This window comes from Phoxinus phoxinus (assembly GCF_949152265.1).
Source record: "Phoxinus phoxinus genome assembly, chromosome: 10".
Classification (NCBI taxonomy): Eukaryota; Metazoa; Chordata; class Actinopteri; order Cypriniformes; family Leuciscidae; genus Phoxinus; species Phoxinus phoxinus.
Genome location: NC_136885.1, coordinates 16423493 through 16442647, shown reverse-complemented (window position 1 = coordinate 16442647; position 19155 = coordinate 16423493). Strand labels below are relative to the sequence as shown.

The 19155-nt window shown below is 38.6% G+C and overlaps 1 protein-coding gene across 1 annotated transcript in view; it reads right to left on the bottom strand.

The window, feature by feature from the left end:
- itga10 (integrin, alpha 10) overlaps nt 1-19155 on the bottom strand; it is a 45751-nt gene that overhangs the window by 26035 nt on the left and 561 nt on the right. The window contains exons 2-7 of the mRNA XM_079627018.1: nt 18560-18811; nt 7508-7619; nt 7184-7293; nt 6996-7084; nt 3246-3360; nt 3026-3153 (exon numbers count right to left, since the gene is read on the bottom strand). Of these exons, the coding sequence (XP_079483144.1) occupies nt 3026-3153; nt 3246-3360; nt 6996-7084; nt 7184-7293; nt 7508-7619; nt 18560-18611 (606 nt within the window). The 5' untranslated portion in view covers nt 18612-18811. The remainder of the gene's footprint in view (nt 1-3025; nt 3154-3245; nt 3361-6995; nt 7085-7183; nt 7294-7507; nt 7620-18559; nt 18812-19155) is intronic.

Sequence of the window (19155 nt, the reverse complement as noted above, 5' to 3'; positions counted from 1 at the left end):
ACAAAGAGTGAAGTTGATAAGTGTCATTTCTGATGTTAACATTTGTCCCCATCTCAGTTAATACAGTATGCTTAAACATGGACTGTTTCTGTGTTTGATGTGTTTGTTTGAATATCCTGACCAGCTTGACACAGTAACATTGTTTCAACCAATAGTGGAAGTCTGTGGACGGGGCTATATCTATTTGTCTGATCAGGGAAACTCCTGTAAAATACTTGGTACTGTAGACTTATATAGCTGTAAATCTGCTTTGAAACACTCAGAAAAAAGGTACCCTTTTAAAAGGTACACCTTTGTACCTAAAGCGTGCATATTAGTAATATTAGTAATAATAACTCAAATGTACATTTTAGAAACTTTTTAAAGGGTACCGTTCCAGTTCACACACACACCAAACAAAATCTGAGAGTGAATGATATTTTTAAAAGTACTACTGTATACCAATACATTTGAGTTATATCAAAGACTATAGAATAACACAAGACTTGTCACTCATATTGTTTTTAATGTGGAAAAGTGTAATGCTCAATCTGGTGGAATAAGCCCCGCCTTCTAAATAAGAGCCAATCGCCGATTGATAGAGTCATTGCGTCACAACACAAACACAATTTATGAGACAGTTGTTGTCAGATTTCATTGGTTATTTCAAATATAATATTTAATCGTAAGCTTGGCGAACAGTTTTGGAGAATTTGATGTTTCCCCATTTAAAGAGATAGGAGCTGCAGAGTGAAATGACATGTCTTAAAAGACTTTGGTTATATTCTAAACTGTTTCCATTTTAATATATTTAAAAATGTAATTTATTGCTGTGATGGTAAAGTTGAATTTTCAGCATCATTACTCCAGTCTTCATCCTTCATAAATCATTCTAATGCTGATTTGCTGCTCAAGAAATATTCCTTATTATTATCAATGTTGAAAAAAAGTTGTGTAATATTTTTGTGGAAACCGTGAAATATTGTTTTCAGGTTTCTCCGATGACTAAAATCTTCAAAAGAACAGCATTTATTTGAAATAGAAACCTTTTGTAACATTATAAATGTCTTTACTGTCATACTGTCATTTACTGAATAAAAAAATAAAAAAATCTTATTGACCCCAAACAATCGAACAGTAGTGTATATATATCTGCCTTTATATTTTATATCAACATATTTGGGCTCCCTGCTATTAAAAAGTAAAAAATTATTTAAAAGAAAAGAAAAGACTAGCAGATGTTTGAGGTAATTTGCTGTAAGTAACACAGCAGCAGTAATTTGTGCAGAGTGGATAACTCTAGAATGAGATGTAGATGAGATTGGCATCTCCACTATGCGCTCCGCCCCACCAACATGAAGGCCCAAATCTGCCGGAGCAAGATATGCGCCACAAACCAGAGGAATTTCCTTTTACCTCGTGTTGCCCCCAGCCTGCCTACCGCCTTAAATATCTAACTTACATTTTTTCTACAGGCTAGGAACATAGATACACACATTTATGTTTATTCACGTCTCTCTCTCTGTGTCTCTCTCTCTCTCTCTCTCTCTCTCTCTCTCTCTCTCTCTCTCTCTCTCTCTCTCTCTCTCTCTCTCTCTCTCTCTCTCTCTCACTACAGTATTATTCATGCATCCATCAGTCCATCTTCTCTTTATTACTTTCTGATTTCACACACTGCTACTAGTACACATTCACACATTTCTAATTTTGTCACTTCTGTCTTTCTCTAGAAACCATAACTTCTGTCTATTCACATTAACATTGTCATCTATTTTCGCCTGTTTCTGTTTGGGCTCAGTTCTCTCTGCAGACTGGCTTGTGGTTCTGTTACTCACAGACGCTCATATACCGGCTCAATGCATCAAAGCTAGATCCGTGTTAGAGCTGTCGTTGACAGGATTTAAGGTTAAAAGTATGTTCTACACAGTTAAAACCTCAGCCAGGTCTCTGTTACCTAAAAGCAGAGGTTTTGTTAACTCTCTTTTCTCTATGCTTATGCATATTATGGTCTGACCAATGAATTTCAATGATTTTTTAAATTAAGGTTTTTAATTACAGATTTTTTTTTTACAGAAGATGCTACTGTCAAATATTTTCCAGGCCTGGAAAATATGCATTTAACATTCCCTGCTATTTACATAGGAGACATAGAAGCATACATAAAAACATTGATTTCAGAATGTGTCAAACTGTCACACTAAGATAAGTTACTCAATCAAAACTGATGTTAACTCAAGCTCAGATCTTTTTCTGAACTTGATTAAATCAAAAGCCCTGTTTACACCTGGTATTAAGTTTTGGTAGATTGGATCACAAGTATACAAGGGAGACACATTCCCGTTTACACCTGGTGTTTTAATCCGTCTCTTTTGTCCATTTTCAACCACTTCTGCCCTGATTTCTTCAAGGGGGAGGGTCTATGGAGGGTAAATGTATGTTTTTTTTTTTTTAATATCTTTTAATCTAATGGACAAAATAAGCTTGCGCAATTTACATATGAACGAGCCTGGAGCAGCTTTCGACAGCCACAAGACTACACCGAACGCTGTGAGTGCGTGTTAGAAATCAGGAATGATGAGAAAACATTGTGCTTGGTACGTTTTTCGTCTTCAAACCAAACTTGTGTCAGCCAAAAAACTTTAAATCCTGCCTGGCTAGCGCTCTTCCCGTAATCTTTATGCTTTGGGTCAGTATAGGCGGCCTTTTGCGGCTGTTCGAACACATTCGACCACATGAGCATTTACACTACGAAAGCTATCCGGTCGAATGCGTTTTTCGACTACGTTTGGAAGTGGTCAAAAGTGGCCAAGCTCAAAACGTTTAAGACCCCATTTACACCTGTATTTAGCGTCGACCACTTCCATCCGACTGACCGAAACGCATCTTAAACAGGGCCAAAAAGAGGAACCATTGTGCAAGTCAAATATAGAAAGAACATATTTTAAGGCATTTTCATCACACAAAAAATCCCTCAAAACACATGAAAATACTAAATGAACAGGAACTGAAAAAAAAAAAAAAAAAAAGAAAAAAAAAAAAAACATACCTGCATTTGCTCAGGGCTTATGTGGAATTTGCTGAGAATGTTGCTAAGGAAGTTCTGCACCTCAGACCAGGGATAGATACTATTAGAACCATCTAAAACAATCACTATGTCCATGTAAGTGGTGCATCCTGTTAAAAATACACACACACAAAAAGTTCAGTTAAATATGGTTGTTTCATTAAATCGAACAGGTCAGATGGACAGATGATGTTTATCTCACTCTGGGCAGTGGGTGCAATGATGTCCTTGGGCTCCATGTTGTTGGTGACAGACGCACAGATTCCTGTGCTGAACAGAGATGTACCACATTCCTGGGACCACAGTGGAGCGCAGGCCTAAAAGAACACAGAAAAAAGTCTTTGAATATGTCATCCAACATCTGTAGTACCACCTTTATACTAAATATTAAACACTCGTGGTACACTGTAGACTTATTATGCACGATAGCTCACAGAACATGTTGATATGTGCACAAATTAGGGATTTTGTTAGTATTGCACATTCAATTCTCTGTGTAAATGTTAAGTCTGATATTTGGGCATTTTCTGACAATTTTCCTCTGTTTAAATGGAGGGAAGAGCTGTGTGCTGGTCAGACCAATAAAATCTACTGAAGTGAAGTGAACCAGGGAAAGTAGGAGAGAGAAACAGAAGTAAGGAGAGAAGCAAAGAAGAAAGGACAGCCTTGATGAATATAGGAAACTGTCTCAAATCAATCAATCTCCTAAAACTACTTTTAGGAGACACAATTACAATTTTCACATATTATTATTATGATATAATATAGAGCTATAAAATGGATGTGGATTTCAGATAATTTTGAAGTGTACGTTTTTGGAATCATTTGACGAAAAATATTTAAGTTCATATTCAAATGATTTAGATCGGAGTTCAGATATTGTTGAGATCCCTTTTGAAACACAAAAGGGATCTTTATTGGTTCTTTATTTGAGTCTGAATTATTTGGTCTTCTCTGGAGAAACATCTGAAAAGCAGAAGACTTAAGCAAAAGTCTGCATTTGCTCTTCAATTCATTTCACTGCTGCCTAGGAGAAAGAAATGAGATTTTAAAAAGATCTCATTTGTAAATGTTCTTCCCTTTGGGAAATAATCACTAAATTGGGTTAGACAGAGAGAAAGAATGAGACTGAGAAAAGAGGGAACAATATGAACAGAGAATTGTTGATAAACGTTGGTTATTGTCATAAATACTTTAACAGAGTTGGCGGCTGCTCCTGCAATGAAGCAATTTAAACGTACTTGGTAGGAATTGGGGGGAGAAGGGCAAAAAACACATAAAAATAGTACATCTTCAAAGCGTACCATTTATGTGCCTGAAAACCCATAGTGAGGATTGGTGAGGGAAAGAATGGAGAGTAAGAAAACATACCAAAAGTTCAAAGAGGGAGAATGAGACAAAAGAAAGACGTGTTTGGATGAAGTGGTTATGGGGGGGGGGGAGTTCTGCAATTCCCCACCCTGTTATTATGAAAGCCTGTAACAGAGGGATGGGAGGATGGAGAAAGGGAAAAGGATAGAATGAGTGTGAGAGACAGAATTGAAGTGGCAATGAGGGTAAGAGGTGCTATGGCTTTTCCCCGGCCTGTCATTACAAAGGGCTTGAGTCACATTCTTATCCTGTTATAGCACTGACCAAAGGAAAAAACACAGCCACACAAATCCTCAATCAGGTACATTCAAATAGATGCTTTGGTTAGTGATATTTGAATGTGCAATGTGGGGGCTCACTACATCCACACTGTGAGCGCTAGTTTTAGTTGGCATACACCATGGTGAACTATGTGTGACTCCATCCCAAAAGATGTGCTCACTTGCTTTCCGTTTAACCCTCTGTCACACAAACACACACACAAAAACATATTTTTGTTTTAACACACGTACCCAGACTCTCCCCGCCAAAACATTTGCTCACTTTCATAAAAAGTCTGACTACTGGCGAAAGCCACCCAGCAATTCCACCAAAGCCACAGCGGAGCGGCTCCAGAACTGGACTGATCTGGTTCACTGCGTTCTGCCCCACACAAAAAGCTTTGTGTATGTGGAAGAGAGAGCGTGTGTGCGGGTAAAAGAATGTTAGAGGCTGAAACCATGAATATTATTAAGAAGAAGACTAGCTGTTCTGGTCGGGTTTTAGGTCAGGTGAGGTTCTAGCTGGTTTTATGTGTCTGTCTGTCTGTCTATCTATCTATCTATCTATCTATCTATCTATCTATCTATCTATCTATCTATCTATCTATCTATCTATCTATCTATCTATCTATCTAATCCATTCATCCATCCACCCAATATATTTTAAATGAATAGTTCACTCAAAAATGAAACCTGTCATCATTCTACATTGTTCCAAACCTGTATGACTTTCTTTAATTTATATGCAAATCCGGACTTGGACCTTGGGACTTCCATAAGACTTGTCTACAATATTTCAAGATTTTTAAGGTCAAATGCTTTATAAGAAGCATCTCTTTATAAGAGAAAAATAAAATATTACATTGTTGTTCTTTGGAAGTCTTGACATCTGACTTCTCGAAAGCACATTGATGGGTTTGTGAATGAATCGTTGCTGGATTTTTTCAATGAAAGTGGTCTGAATGATACATTTACAAATTGATGTGATTCTCTTGTTCAACTCATTGAAACAATGATCCAACTGCAGTAGTTTAAAAAAAAAATCTGTGAGTGTCACTCACACTCATGTCATTCCAAACCTATGATTTCCGTTCAACTTTGGAAAAAACATAAATGTAAATATTTGTTATGAAACCTGAGATTTCTGTCCCTCCACTGAAAGTCCATTTCACAACAAAACTTTCATGCATCACAAAGTACAGAAAGACACATTGTAAAGGTAATCCATATGAATCAAGTGGTTTAATCAAATCGAATCTTTTCATCATATAAAGCACTTGTGTCTGCAGAAGACTTGGAATAAACTGCTCAATTCATTTAGACTACTTGTACGATGTCTTATTTTGTACCTTTTGTTTAAAGGGATGGTTCGGAGTAATTTCAACCTAGGGTCCTTTGCACCATGAACTTGAGCCAGAAACCCCTCAAGAAGCTTTTTTTCCCTTGGTCGAATATTATTAAAGTTATCAGCCGAGTTATCAGCCGAAAGGCTTAGTGCAGACGCTAATGGATCCAAGTTTGTATCTCGTAAATTACCCCACAAATAATACCTGGAATGGTACCAAACTTCTACAGTAGTACAAATGGGTTCTGTACTCATAAAACGAGACATTGAAAAGTTTGTAAGTACATCAGGAGTTTAGGAACCATCCCTTTCAATTTTGGTTGCATGGACTTTCAAAGAATGGATGAAAAAATTTGTAAATGTAAATAGTAAATGATGACAGAATTAAAAAAATTTGGGGGGAACTATTCCTTTAATAAATAATGGAGGGGAAGATTATTAGTTAATATTAACATAAATTGTTCTGTTTCTCACACAAACCTATCATATGGCTTCGGAAGACCTGGATTATAGCACACAAGTTGAATGGACATGTAATGGAACTGGGCAACATTTAGCTAAATTTAAAATTTTGCACACCACAGAAAAGAAAGTCATATGGTTTGGAATGAAACGGTTTTGTAAATTATGACGGAATTTTCATTTTTCTGTGAATTGTCTCTTTAAGAACACCCATTTAGAGACAAAACTGACTCTATAATGTGTCATTTAAATAGTGGCCACTGTGTTGCAGGTGGTCACATGCAAAAAGATGGTGGTCATAGCAGATGGTAGTGGCTGAATGAGACAGAGAAGGGGAATTTAGAATCACTTATTCTACACACCATACCACAAATATGTACACACTCATGTCCACTCACATATAAAAACATAAACATGTCTGAATAATCCAAAAATAGCTGTGATGTCAGTGCTCAAACATGAGATGTTTTTTAGACTTTAAATACTGTCTAAAGAGTTTGAAATATAATCTCACCAGGAAGCCATCTGAAGCAGCAGGGGTCAGCGTCATCCCCAAATGAGAGTTTTTAAGATTTCGAGACACGTTTTGAAATGCATTTTCACCTATATACAGAATAACACAAAAACATGTTGTAAACTAGTACTCCACACACAACACTGCTATTGAAGTAAATTATGATAGCCAAAGAGTTAATCCAATACCTAGGTTAACTTTTGAGCAATTGGAATTTATCTCATCTCCCACAATGCACTTGTAAATATCTCCCTTCCTGTTATTTTGTGGTCCGTCCCATGGAGCACCAACCAGGATTCTGTTCATAAAACAATGAGTCACTCAGAATACAATTTCAAAATAACTTTTACCAAGGAGACATTTAAAGAGCAGCAAAACATTATGCATTCATGAGGTTGTTATTTTATAGGTCCTAATCGCCTGATAGCATCTTAATATAATGTAACTTAGTACTATCATCAAGAACCTCTAAATGTGATTTAAAAACTAAAAAGTACCAAAAAAGTACTCACGATTTTTCTCCATTGTCATCGTGCTGTAGCACAGAGAAGCCGAACAGAGCATCTTCAGGCCCACTGAAGATCCGTGGCCTCTTCACATCAATATTAAAACACTCACACAGCCCTAAAAGAGAGAGCGAGATTGAGTCTTACAAGTAGTATATTAGGCTATATAGTAGTACATATTATAGACATCTTCACTAAAAGATTATGTAAATAGATGGACTACATAGAAAGAAGTACATGACAGATAAATCTAAGCATATACTTGTACTCAATATTTTGATACTTAAAAGTTTAATGAAGCTAAGTATATTTGGCTTGTAGTTGTGTTTACTCTTTTGATAGAGTAGCCTATTAAATACCTTTTTTCACATAGTACATACTGTCTTATAAACGTATATTATTTGAAAATTTAGAAAATAGATATGTTCTCAATTCTGAGTATCTGAAATAATCAATGAGGCCCTTTTTAAAAAAATAGAGTTTTATAAGTTTTATAAGTACACGTTTTATATATAGGCCTAATATATACAATATTTATTGTTAATATATCTTCATTAACTATAGGTATAATTATACAAAATACAAAAAGTAGTAAAAACACATCTAACAGAGCACAAGTTGTTAATTTTCTTTTACAACATTATGTGCTTATTTTTTTAATTTACAAAATGCCAGTCTTCATCTTTATAACAAAAGATACAATAAAATACAATACAACCATCTTCAAGATACAGTACAATCTTCAGATGTATAAAGGATTGTCACCTTTGTGTGGTGGAACAAGCAACGCTATATATGGTTAGCATATTAATTTAATCATTAACTAATTATGTCAACTCAACTAATTTAATGTAAAGAGCTGGATACTAATTAGGCTACTAAGTAAATAATGTCAACTAAATGTATTGATTAGAGTTGCCATAGACTAAAGATTTTTCTAGTCGACTACTAGTCATTCATTTAAGCAATTAGTCGACAAATGGCATGTTTATATTAATTTCTGCTTAAATACTGGGTGCATGGAGGAATATAGCCTATCCCACACTCAAGTGCATGCATAAATCTTGCCGCAAAGCACCGGCAAATGATAATAAATGCGTCTGAACAAAAAACGAGGCATTTTAATTCTTTATTAATAAATTAATGTTTTCTAAATCAGTGCTAACATATCTCCATCTCTGCTGTAAAGGGGATGCGCCTTTAGAGAGAAATGCACCTTTCATACGGATTACATAATCAGACGGTAGGCTATTTGCTTTCGATTCTAATTTGTTAGTTTAAAAGCTTTATATAGGTATTTTTCTAATGTCTGTGAGGCTAGTATACTCTTTCTTTCAGTTCATTTATGAGATGAGAAAACACATTGTTTTCTTGTTATTGTGAGTTTACACAAATAAAAGTTGCGAATTATGTATTATTATTTTCTGTATGACAAGAAATTCAGTTGTTTCCACTGTTGATAGGAAAATGCAAGGGATCTCGCCGGCCCCTCTATGTCATGCAGTTAGTGCGCTCCACAATAATGGTGGAATATGTTGGAATAGATGATTTCATATGAATGATGAGCGGCACAATCTTGTGGTTATTTGTGATAATCCTTAGCCCTTTATTATTATTGTCTAACCTGTATTATGACTGACATTTGACAAATTGCTTTGTTCCTTTTTTTGTAAGTCGTTTTTGAATAAAAGCGTCTTCTAAATATGTAGCCTAAATGCCTAAATAATTTTTCAGGAAATTCAAACACGAATGCAAAGCATCCTGCACCTAAACAGGTGGCCTGGTTGAATCAGGCACAGACTGGGGGAGGGACCACAAATCCGTGAGTACAAACCCGTGGGAACGGATTGTGAAAGTGTGGGCACGGTTTATGAATTTGTGGGTACAGATTGCAAAAACTGAAGGCACGGTTTACAAATCTGAGAGCGCGGATTAGGAACTCGTGCGGTTTATTAATCTGTGGGCACGATTTGTTAAACCGAGGAAACAGTTATTGGGCCTTATTTTAACTATCTGAAATGCAAGTATCAAACGCGAAACGCAAGTAACTTTGAGGACGGATCTCTGCGCAAATCTAAAATGGGTTGGTCTGAAGTAGCTACATTACTCATAGGTGTGGTTTGGGCGTAACGTGCAATAAAACAATCAGAGCGTCATCTCACGTTCCCTTTAAGAGCAGACGCGCATGTTCCATGGCAGATTGCTATTATAATGGCGGATTTGCCAGCGCACGCAACTTACATGATGGTAAAGGTGATTTTGCAGTCTTCAGAATTTTGTTTCCTGGTTCTTGTCGGACAAACCCCTTTGTCAGGTGTCCTTATATACCTATGTGTCTTGCCACTATTGATAAAACAGGTTTGATCCATCATTACTACAATTAGCCTGAATAATTTGGGTAAATGTATAAGCTAGATTTATGCCTATTTTTTCACATCTTCATGGACACCACAATGATTTCTCTCGTGTGGTAATATTTTTCCTTGTAATTATGTATGATTTGCAAAAATGGTAACTACTGCGTCTGTGTAGATGAGAGAAGCAAAGTGTATGCACGTTGTGCACACGCTACATTATGGCCAGGCCAAACATGCGCCCTTAAAATAGCATCTGAATAACACGCCACTGACTTAAGACTAGGTTTTTCCTGGTCTGTGGCGGAATTGTTTTCTGAAACTGCAAATTGGCACCAGGAATAGCGCCGGAACAATCCTCCTCTTTTTGCTGTACAAAGTCATTTGCGCTGGGTGCAAGATAGGGCACTAAGAATTTGTGAGTACAGTTTATAAACTGAGGGGACGGATTGCAAAACCGTCGCCACGGATTGTTTTTTTTCCCCCACAGGTGATTTCTCCGTACAAAGCTTCTAAATATATTTAATATGGCATCTCAAGTGTTCTATATGCTGGAGAGTCAGAGTATTAAAGAACAGCTGTAGTTGATGAATGAACTGGATGGATGGATGGATGGATGGATGGATGGATGGATGGATGGATGGATGGATGGATGGATGGATGGATAGACAGACAGGAAAAGGCCAGAGAAAAAGAGTTGGCAAAAGAGAGAAGGGAAGAGAGGGAAGGGCGTCGGTTGCAATAACTACCGAACATAGTGGTTCCCTGTTATGACATACAGACCTGGCTTTTATATGATTCAGAGAGAGAGAGAGAGAGAGAGAGAGGCTGAAGGGAAAGTTCACCCTTGGATTTGTAACTCATGGCAAATGTAATTCAAAACAACCCGATTGGCCAAAACAGATGTGTGGAACAAAGATGACCAGTCAATCACACTCCCAGCATAATACCAACAGTTAAACCTATCTGAAGGGATTTTTTTCTGTTTTGTGTGATACGGTTTTGACCCACAAGTACACTGAGGTCTCATTCACTAAGGGTGAAGTTGTGCTCTGAGTGGATTTCTTAGGATTGTTTACACAAAAAGCAGAGGGGGAGGCTTTCAGAAAGGGGGCAGGCAAGGAACCAAACCCCACAGACCTCAAATAGGGAGCCTGCATTTCTCTCTTTTAGTCTCTCTCTCTCTCTCTCTCTTTCCAGAGAACGTGGAGGGGGATCCATATGGATCAAAGAAGAAATGGGACACGCTCTGTAATTCATTCTTTTTTCTGCCCAAATGTTCACAAAACTTATCTTGCCTTCCCACAATCCTCTTGTGCTCCTATTTCTCCATATCCCTGTTTTGCACTTTTTTCTCTGTTGTAGTTATGCTCACAAGTCATTATTCTTTTTCTTGTCTTTAATTCCTTTTTGGATTCTTTTCATTGGGGCATTGGGGGGCCTCAGCAAACCTCCAAAGGGGCCACAGGATATACTGTATATGCAACATACTGAATCAGAATCTTGGATTTTTGCAATAACAAAATGATTATATAAACACTCCCACGAGATGTGGAGTCGATGACTGACACTAGGGCTCATACTTGGGAGCCCTAATCACCTCTGATACTTTGAGAAAAGGCCAATGAGAATTGGCGATTGGAATTTGCATGCACCACTCCCCGTACATACAGGTATGAAAGGAGGTGGCGTGCATCAACTCATTTAAGTTTGTACTGAGGACTCGAGACAGTGTCCCTTTGTGGCAGGATGACAGGGAACGGAGGTTACAATAGTATCCATTTGGCCTCGAAAAGGGTAGAGGTCAACAGATTCATCGGTTTTGCCGATATATCGGTACCGATAGTTGATTGGTTGAACTATCGGTTATCAGCAAAAATCTATACCGATAGATTTTCCAGGTTGCGTCCGTTGCCGGAGCGGCTGTGAAGGGTGCACTTTCATTACACAGTACGAGAGCGCTGAGAAGGGACTGCTGGCATTATACAGAGAAAGAGCAGCCTCTAGAGGCCAAATAAAAACTATCACTGGCACCTGGAGTTGTTTATTTTAACACGTGAGGCTGCACGGAGAGAACACGCTTCACGGAGAGTGCTGACACTTCAGATGTGCGTTTAAAACACAGACAGCGAAACGGTATGAATACATAACACAAAAGTACATATTGCCATATCATTATAAAGTAATTAATTTGTTGACTAGATGCTGCATTAGCAAAGAAATTACAGCAGTATGTTTGCCTTCGAGGCTGAGACCCCATCCACACTACTGCGTTTTCGTTTAGAAACGGAGACCTTTTGCTACGTTTGCACCTCCCGTCCAGACTACAATGGCAAAAACGAAGACCTAAAACAGAGAAGTTTAGAAACGCTGCCGATCTCCGGAGGGTGTTTTAGTGAAGACAGTCAAAACGGAGGACTTTAGAAACGATGACGCAGAGGCTCACGCTCATCCATCACATGACCCGTCCCCGGCAAGAAAACATACAAAAACAGCTTGGACTACGCAACGTTAGTGACTGCAACATGGATAACGAATTACAAGCGTTACTGACGTTGATGTCTTTGCTAGCAGCTGTTGTGCAAGTAAATTCTGCATTTTACAATGCTATAACTGCCTACATGCGCCTGTTTACACTGGCACGCGCATGCCCAGTGTTGGTGAATGGTCACATGATCCGCGTTTTCAGTCGTTTTAATGTGGACGGAGATCAATTCTAATACGCCGCTAAAACGCTGGTGTGGACGGAGATCGTATTCGTTTTAATTCTCCGTTTCTAAACTAAAACGCAGTAGTGTGGATGAGGCCTGACTAACATTAGTAGCGGCTACTGGCTACCTCAAGCGGTTAAAACAATGTGACAAAAACACACGCAAATGTGACCCAAATGTTTAATGTCGCAATTATACTTTTACTAATACTTTTTTTTTTCTTTTCTTTTATTACTTTAAAGTTTTTTACTAAAACTTTTACTAATACATTTTAAATTGAGTTTATTTTCCGTGAGCACTTGACATTAAAAAAAAGAAAAATAAGTAATAAAAATATGTAGCTTATGCTACTCTGAGCAATGCCTGAACTTTGTATTTTGAGCACTTCTTGCGTTATTTTTGCCTCTTCGCGATGACTCGCTTTCTCAACACTGATATGTTCATGTAGCCGACAGAAACATAAACAAATCAGAAACGCATTTGATTTAATTTATTTTTTTATCACTACAATACATATTGTTATTTTGATTAGATAATCATCAAGTGTTCTAACATAGAAGCAAGTAAAGTTAGAGAATATACATGTATATCATTTTAATGCTCTGGCCTTTGAAATTTAAAATATTTAAAGATGGCCATCTTTAAGCTCAACTCTTTGCTTTATTTTAAATTGTAACACTTTACAATAAGATTTCATTTTTAGCATTAAAGTGAACCGGAAGTTGCAAACAACCTTTCTCCAGTGTTGTGACGTATTTCCAAGTGAAACGGAATATTGAACAGAGGGCAGGTTTTTACTTTAGCGCTCTCCTCTCCATCTCTGCTCATAGCAGGCTAACGGTCTGAGGGGAGTGGTTAAGCGTTTTCAACCGTTTTCAACCCAAGCCATGAAATGGTAAATGGACTGCATTTATATAGCGCTTTCACAGACCCAATGGCCACCAAAGCGCTTTACATTTTGCCTCACATTCACCCATTCATACACCAACGGCGGTGTCAGCCATTCAAGGCGCCATCCAGCTCGTCGGGAGCAGCTGGGGTTAGGTGTCTTGCTCATGGACACCTCGGCACTTGGTCAAGTGGAACTGGGGATTGAACCAACAACCTTCTGGTTTGTAGACAACCTACATGAACCACTGAGCCACTGCCGCCCAAGATCAAAATCCAAGATCAAACCTACGTCATCAGAAAAGGAACTGTGTATTTCTGTGTATTAACTTGGACGGATTAATTGTTCACCACAAAACTAGTAATATGCGCTAGCAAAGTAAATAGGGTAAATTTTGATTTCATGTCGACTTTAACTAAGGTTAATACATTTTGTATAAGTATTGTTCATTGTTTGTTAGTTAATTTAAACTTTTACTAATACATTTTAAATTGAGTTTATTTTATCTGTTAACCTTAGTTAATGTACTATGAACTAACATGAATGATTAAGGTACAATTGTATTGCTCAAATATTAATTCATGCTGTAATGTATATTGCATATCGCATATAGTTCATGAAAGCTAGCTAATACATTCTTATTAAAAATGGGACTTACAAAGTCTTACCTATAAAATTTACGTATGTTTCTAGGTTATATCTAAAGAAACACATTTGACCTGTAATATTTTAATGTTTACATTATTTTCTGTAGAATTCATTCTGTATAACTTCTCATTTTAATAAATTAATATTTATTAAAAAAATTAATTTAGCACATTTCAGTTCAGCATTGTTTTACTTACAGTATTGTGTTATGTTTTTTTTTAAATCCAAATATTAAAAAATATAGGTTGATTAATCGGTTATCGGCAAGTACAGTCAAACCTAGTTATCGTATCGGTAAAATCCACTATCGGTCGACCTCTAGAAAAGGAGTAGTGGGAACTTTGGGCACAAAGCCCGACCGGGATCTCAGGATCACGTGAGAGTGTGCCAGACCGAAATCAAGGTATGTTTCGCTGACAGAGAACGTCTGCAGCTCTGTAAGCCCAGCAAGACTAGAGAGGACCCAATAGGGCAGGGGTCACCAAACTCGGTCCTGGAGGGCTGCTGTCCTACACACCTGCCTTAAAGTTTCTAGTATGCCTGAGACCTTAATTAGCTGGTTCAGGTGTGTTTAACTCTGCAGGACAGTGGCCCTCCAGGACCGAGTTTGGTGACCCCTGCAATAGGGGATAAAGCGTGGCCTAGGAGGATTTAACCTCTTATCGCCTTTGAGGAACCTGATGATCAGGTAGTGCTTCCCCAAAAAGACTAACCATCCAATGCATTGTGATGTGCCCCTGTGGCTGACAGATACACCTTCAAGGTGGAGGGGGACAGCAGTCCCTCCAACCTCTCCTGCAGGAAGGAAAGCACCAACTCGACTGCACATTTACATTTACTTACAACTACAGGACTACAGCAAGCGAGTCATCGTGAAAAGGCAAAAACAACGCAAGAAGTGCTCAAAATACAAAGTTCAGACATTGCTCAGAGTAGCATAAGCCAGACAAGGGAGGATTGAAGGAAAAGTTGTTGTTGTTTTTTTTAATGTCAAGTGCTCACGGAAGAGATGAGTTTTCAGTTGTCTTTTGAACGTAGTCAGGGATTCTGCATTCTGGACGAGGGTGGGGAGATCATTCCATTCCATTCTCCACTCCCCCTGAAGCGTAATTAAGTTAGACTGGGATATAAGTTGCCCACAGCGACCTCAGTCACGGCTGACTTTAGAGGACGAGATGAACGAGTTGTGACATGCATTGTAAGCATAAACTGCCTTGGATCAACGGTCGAAACCTCCACAGGGTCAGCAATATCGCTAGCAACTCCAGGCAGTTGATGTGCCACTGTAGTCAAGGTCCTGTTCAGGAGCCCGGTGCTGTGTGCTCATTGCACATGACACCCCAGCCAGTCTGTTGTGACAACAACGCGCATGGACACTTGTTCTAGGGAATCCCCTGCCCATAAAAATGCAAGGTCTATCCAAAGGCTGAATAAGTGGCGGGCTGCTCAGTCTGCGGTGGAGCATGTGCGGCAGCTGCAGGTGGACGCTCTTTGCGACGAATAGACACGGTGCAAGGCCTCTGCATCCTGCAGAGAATCACGCAGAGGCAAGATGTGTTAATGGCCTCCGTCTGCTTATTTTATGCTGAGAACTGCTGGGCAAAGTCCCCGACCGAAGTGTCGCCGAAGAGTCCACCCTGCAATATGGGGGCGTTGAGAAAGCAAACTTTGTCTGCATCCCCACATCTCAGTAAGCTCCGGATGAGAAATCAGGTGCGCTATCTGATGCTACGTCAAACTCATCCAGAAAACTCCACCGTGCAAGACGACGAATAGGAGCTCCATGGGGATTTACCAGGCGGAAATACATATTTAAAAAGACACTCTCCAGCAGTGTTTTTCTATTTTAGAGGAAAGTAGCTCCTTTAGATCGCTGAAATGCTTAGGGGAAGCTCTTTTTGCACTTAAAGGGATGGTCCGGAGTAAAATCAACCTAGAGTCCTTTGCACCATGACCGCGAGCCAAACACCCTCCCCCCAGAAGCTTTTTTTCCTTGGTCGAACAATATTAAAGTTATAGCTTATTTAGAGAAATCAGACGAATGGCTTAGTGCAGGCGCTAACGGCTCCAAATATGTATCTCGTAAATTACCCCACTAATAATGTCCATAATGGTACCAAACTTCTATAGTAGTGCAAATATGTTCTGTACTCCTAAAACGAGGCATTGGAAAGTTTGTAAGTACATCATAAGTTTATTAAAATAACACTTGCTTGATGGGTTATGCTATTGCTAAACCGGATGTTGGCGTCACTTCTGTGAGTTGAGAAAAGTCAGTAAAAGTCCTGTCAGATATCGGATCGTCATCACACTACATCCTTATGCTTCGCTTTCTGCCAGGACTTTTACTGACTTTTCTGACTGACTGTTTGGCTTGAGGTCATGGTGCAAAAGACCCTAGGTTGATTTTAATTTACTCCGGACTATCCCTTTAACTTTGCAAGGAGAGAGACTGCTAAACTGCGCCATAACAACAGCAATCCTGTAGGTGACCCTCAAGGACAACTCTGAAGGAGTGGATGCAAGTGGATGCAACCTCCTTTTAGCCAATTCTCATTGGCCAAGCAGCATTGCCGTAATTACATCAGAAATAGTAGAGGAAATATCTTGGGTCTTAGAATATTGTGTTGGTCAGTGGGCGGCCTTCAAGTCAAAAAGGTTGAGAACCACTGTGTTAGTGGAAAATGTCCATAGTTAATGTGATGATACACCTGTGGTTACTCTGCGGGATACGAGTACTTGAAGTGAACTGACTTCATACATTCATTTAAAATGGCAAAAATTCAGTTCTAGCATCCGATCCAATGATATTCAGACATGTTTAAGTGCGATTTAAATGTCCAAAAGTGGCTTTTGGGGGTCATTTATCTCTTCCAAATTATCTTCATCCAAAACCACCCAGCAAAGCTCCCCTCCCCTCTTCTGTGTGTGAAAGAAATCTAGAGTATATTTGGTCCTCTGTTTCAGCTCTGTGGGTTTTCTTGGTCCATGCCTCCAGGGCCCTGTCATGACAACTGTAAACATTTATGTAACTTGGTGGTGAACAGTCTGGAAAAGCAGCAGAGATTCTCTCACTCCTTACATACAAAAACACACATATACACTATTACACACATAAATGCTTTCCTTATCCACATTGAGAGAAGCATTCTCACCCACCACTGTCACATTGAATAGCATTCTCACCCACCACTGTCACATTGAATGAGTCTGATTAGAAATACAAATGTACAGTTCAGCTATGCCAGTATGAGTAATATGCGAACACATATGGGACACATTACTGAGAGAGAACATGTTACTAAGAAACCCACTGAAAGAAACAATTTTATCCATGTTAATTTAAACTGTGAAGTTAAAATGGTGCACTCTCTTTTCTTTAGTTATCCCTATATTCTCTTTTGTCTCTCTTGTCTCTCTGCTCCACACTTTAAAAAACATTTCAGTGGATTTATTGTCTACTATTTTCCTTTACTGCCTTATGTTGCCCCTGTTTTTCATGTAATGTCTCAATCAACCCTCTAAAGAGGTGGGGTGAAGGGGGTGGGGGCTTAAGAGTGAGAAATGCCAGGAGAGATGAGGGGGTAAAAGGGGGTGGAATTCCCAGAGTCCACACCTGTGTTCTCTATCTAAAGCACAGAACAACATAGCAAAACACAAGACAGCTTGCTCATCACTGAGCATCTGCAGAATCTATCAGCAGCCACAGCAGCATATGCACAAAAACAGAAGGTACTCTAGTAATTTTACAGCAATTTCCCAGGATCAACGCACTGTGTGAAAGGGGCTTAGGTAACAAATGTCATGCAGTATAATAGGTAGTAAGTGTGTACAATACAGCTAGTGCCATTACACTTCTACAGTCTGGAAATACTTCGACTGCATCAGTTGTGGTCCATAAAGCACCATAGCGTTTACAGTAATTTGCTATGTGATATGTGACCTAATTGTGCCATGATAAGTAGGCCACAGTACTTTATCTAAAATCGTATTTCTTTCAGTGAATTTAAACAAAAGTCTCCCTCATAATAGTTTGATCTCTTGATGTCTAGATGAAGTCGGTTAAAAGAGAATACAACTCTATAATGCAAGTCATTCCAGTAAAAATACTACTAAAAGGAAAGTGATGTTGTTGTGATTAGATGAAACATTTTCATGCTTTACACTTTAATTAGTAATTACTCTATATAACATTAGAAAACATGTGGTAGAAAAGACTTAAGCTGAATTAATAATGTCCTTGGAGTCACAGCCAACAGCTTGGGTTACTGTCTTGTAAGTAGGCTACAGCGATCTTATAGATGACTTACAGATGAGAGATTTTCAAATGCTTTTACTTACATTATTTGTATGTTTTAAAAGATTTAAGAAATTATATTACATGAACATCACGTGACTGAGAGAGTATTCAGCACAAATCAATGCAAAAACACATGTCTAACATGGTTAAACTCACCTTTGAGAAGAACAGTGATCTTTAACAACAGCAGGTACTTGTGGATCTCCATTTGCCAGTTATGTGATTCAGTCTCTTTTTCTCCTTCTTCAATTTGGAAATGTCAGCAGTGATTGTAAATACAGCGCGCGCACGGAAACAGGGGTGCACGCGCGTGTTCTCTCAGGTGGAGATGTGCTTCCTCTCCAGTGGCATACTGTAACTCACGCGCTCACAGTGCAGTACGTAGCACGCGGGCAGCTCTCACATTCCCTGTGCATGAAAGACATCACTGTATAGTATTCTGGCCTTGTCGCAACTTTTTACTCATTTTGGCTTAAACAAGTAGGCCTATTTAAAAATCGTTTGACCATGTAAATAAGTGGCCTAAGAATACACACACTTTTTATATATATAATAACAACATCGATTTTCGCTCATTAATTTCTAATAGCCTAATTATAAATGATAAATAAATGGCAAACTACAGGGACCTAAAATGAAAATTCACTAATTTAAAATTCACACCCTATGTTATTCCAAAACCGACCTTTTTTGCTTTAGGGAAGCAAATGGAGATGATAGGCAGAATGGTATAGGAACTGACACTGTCAGTG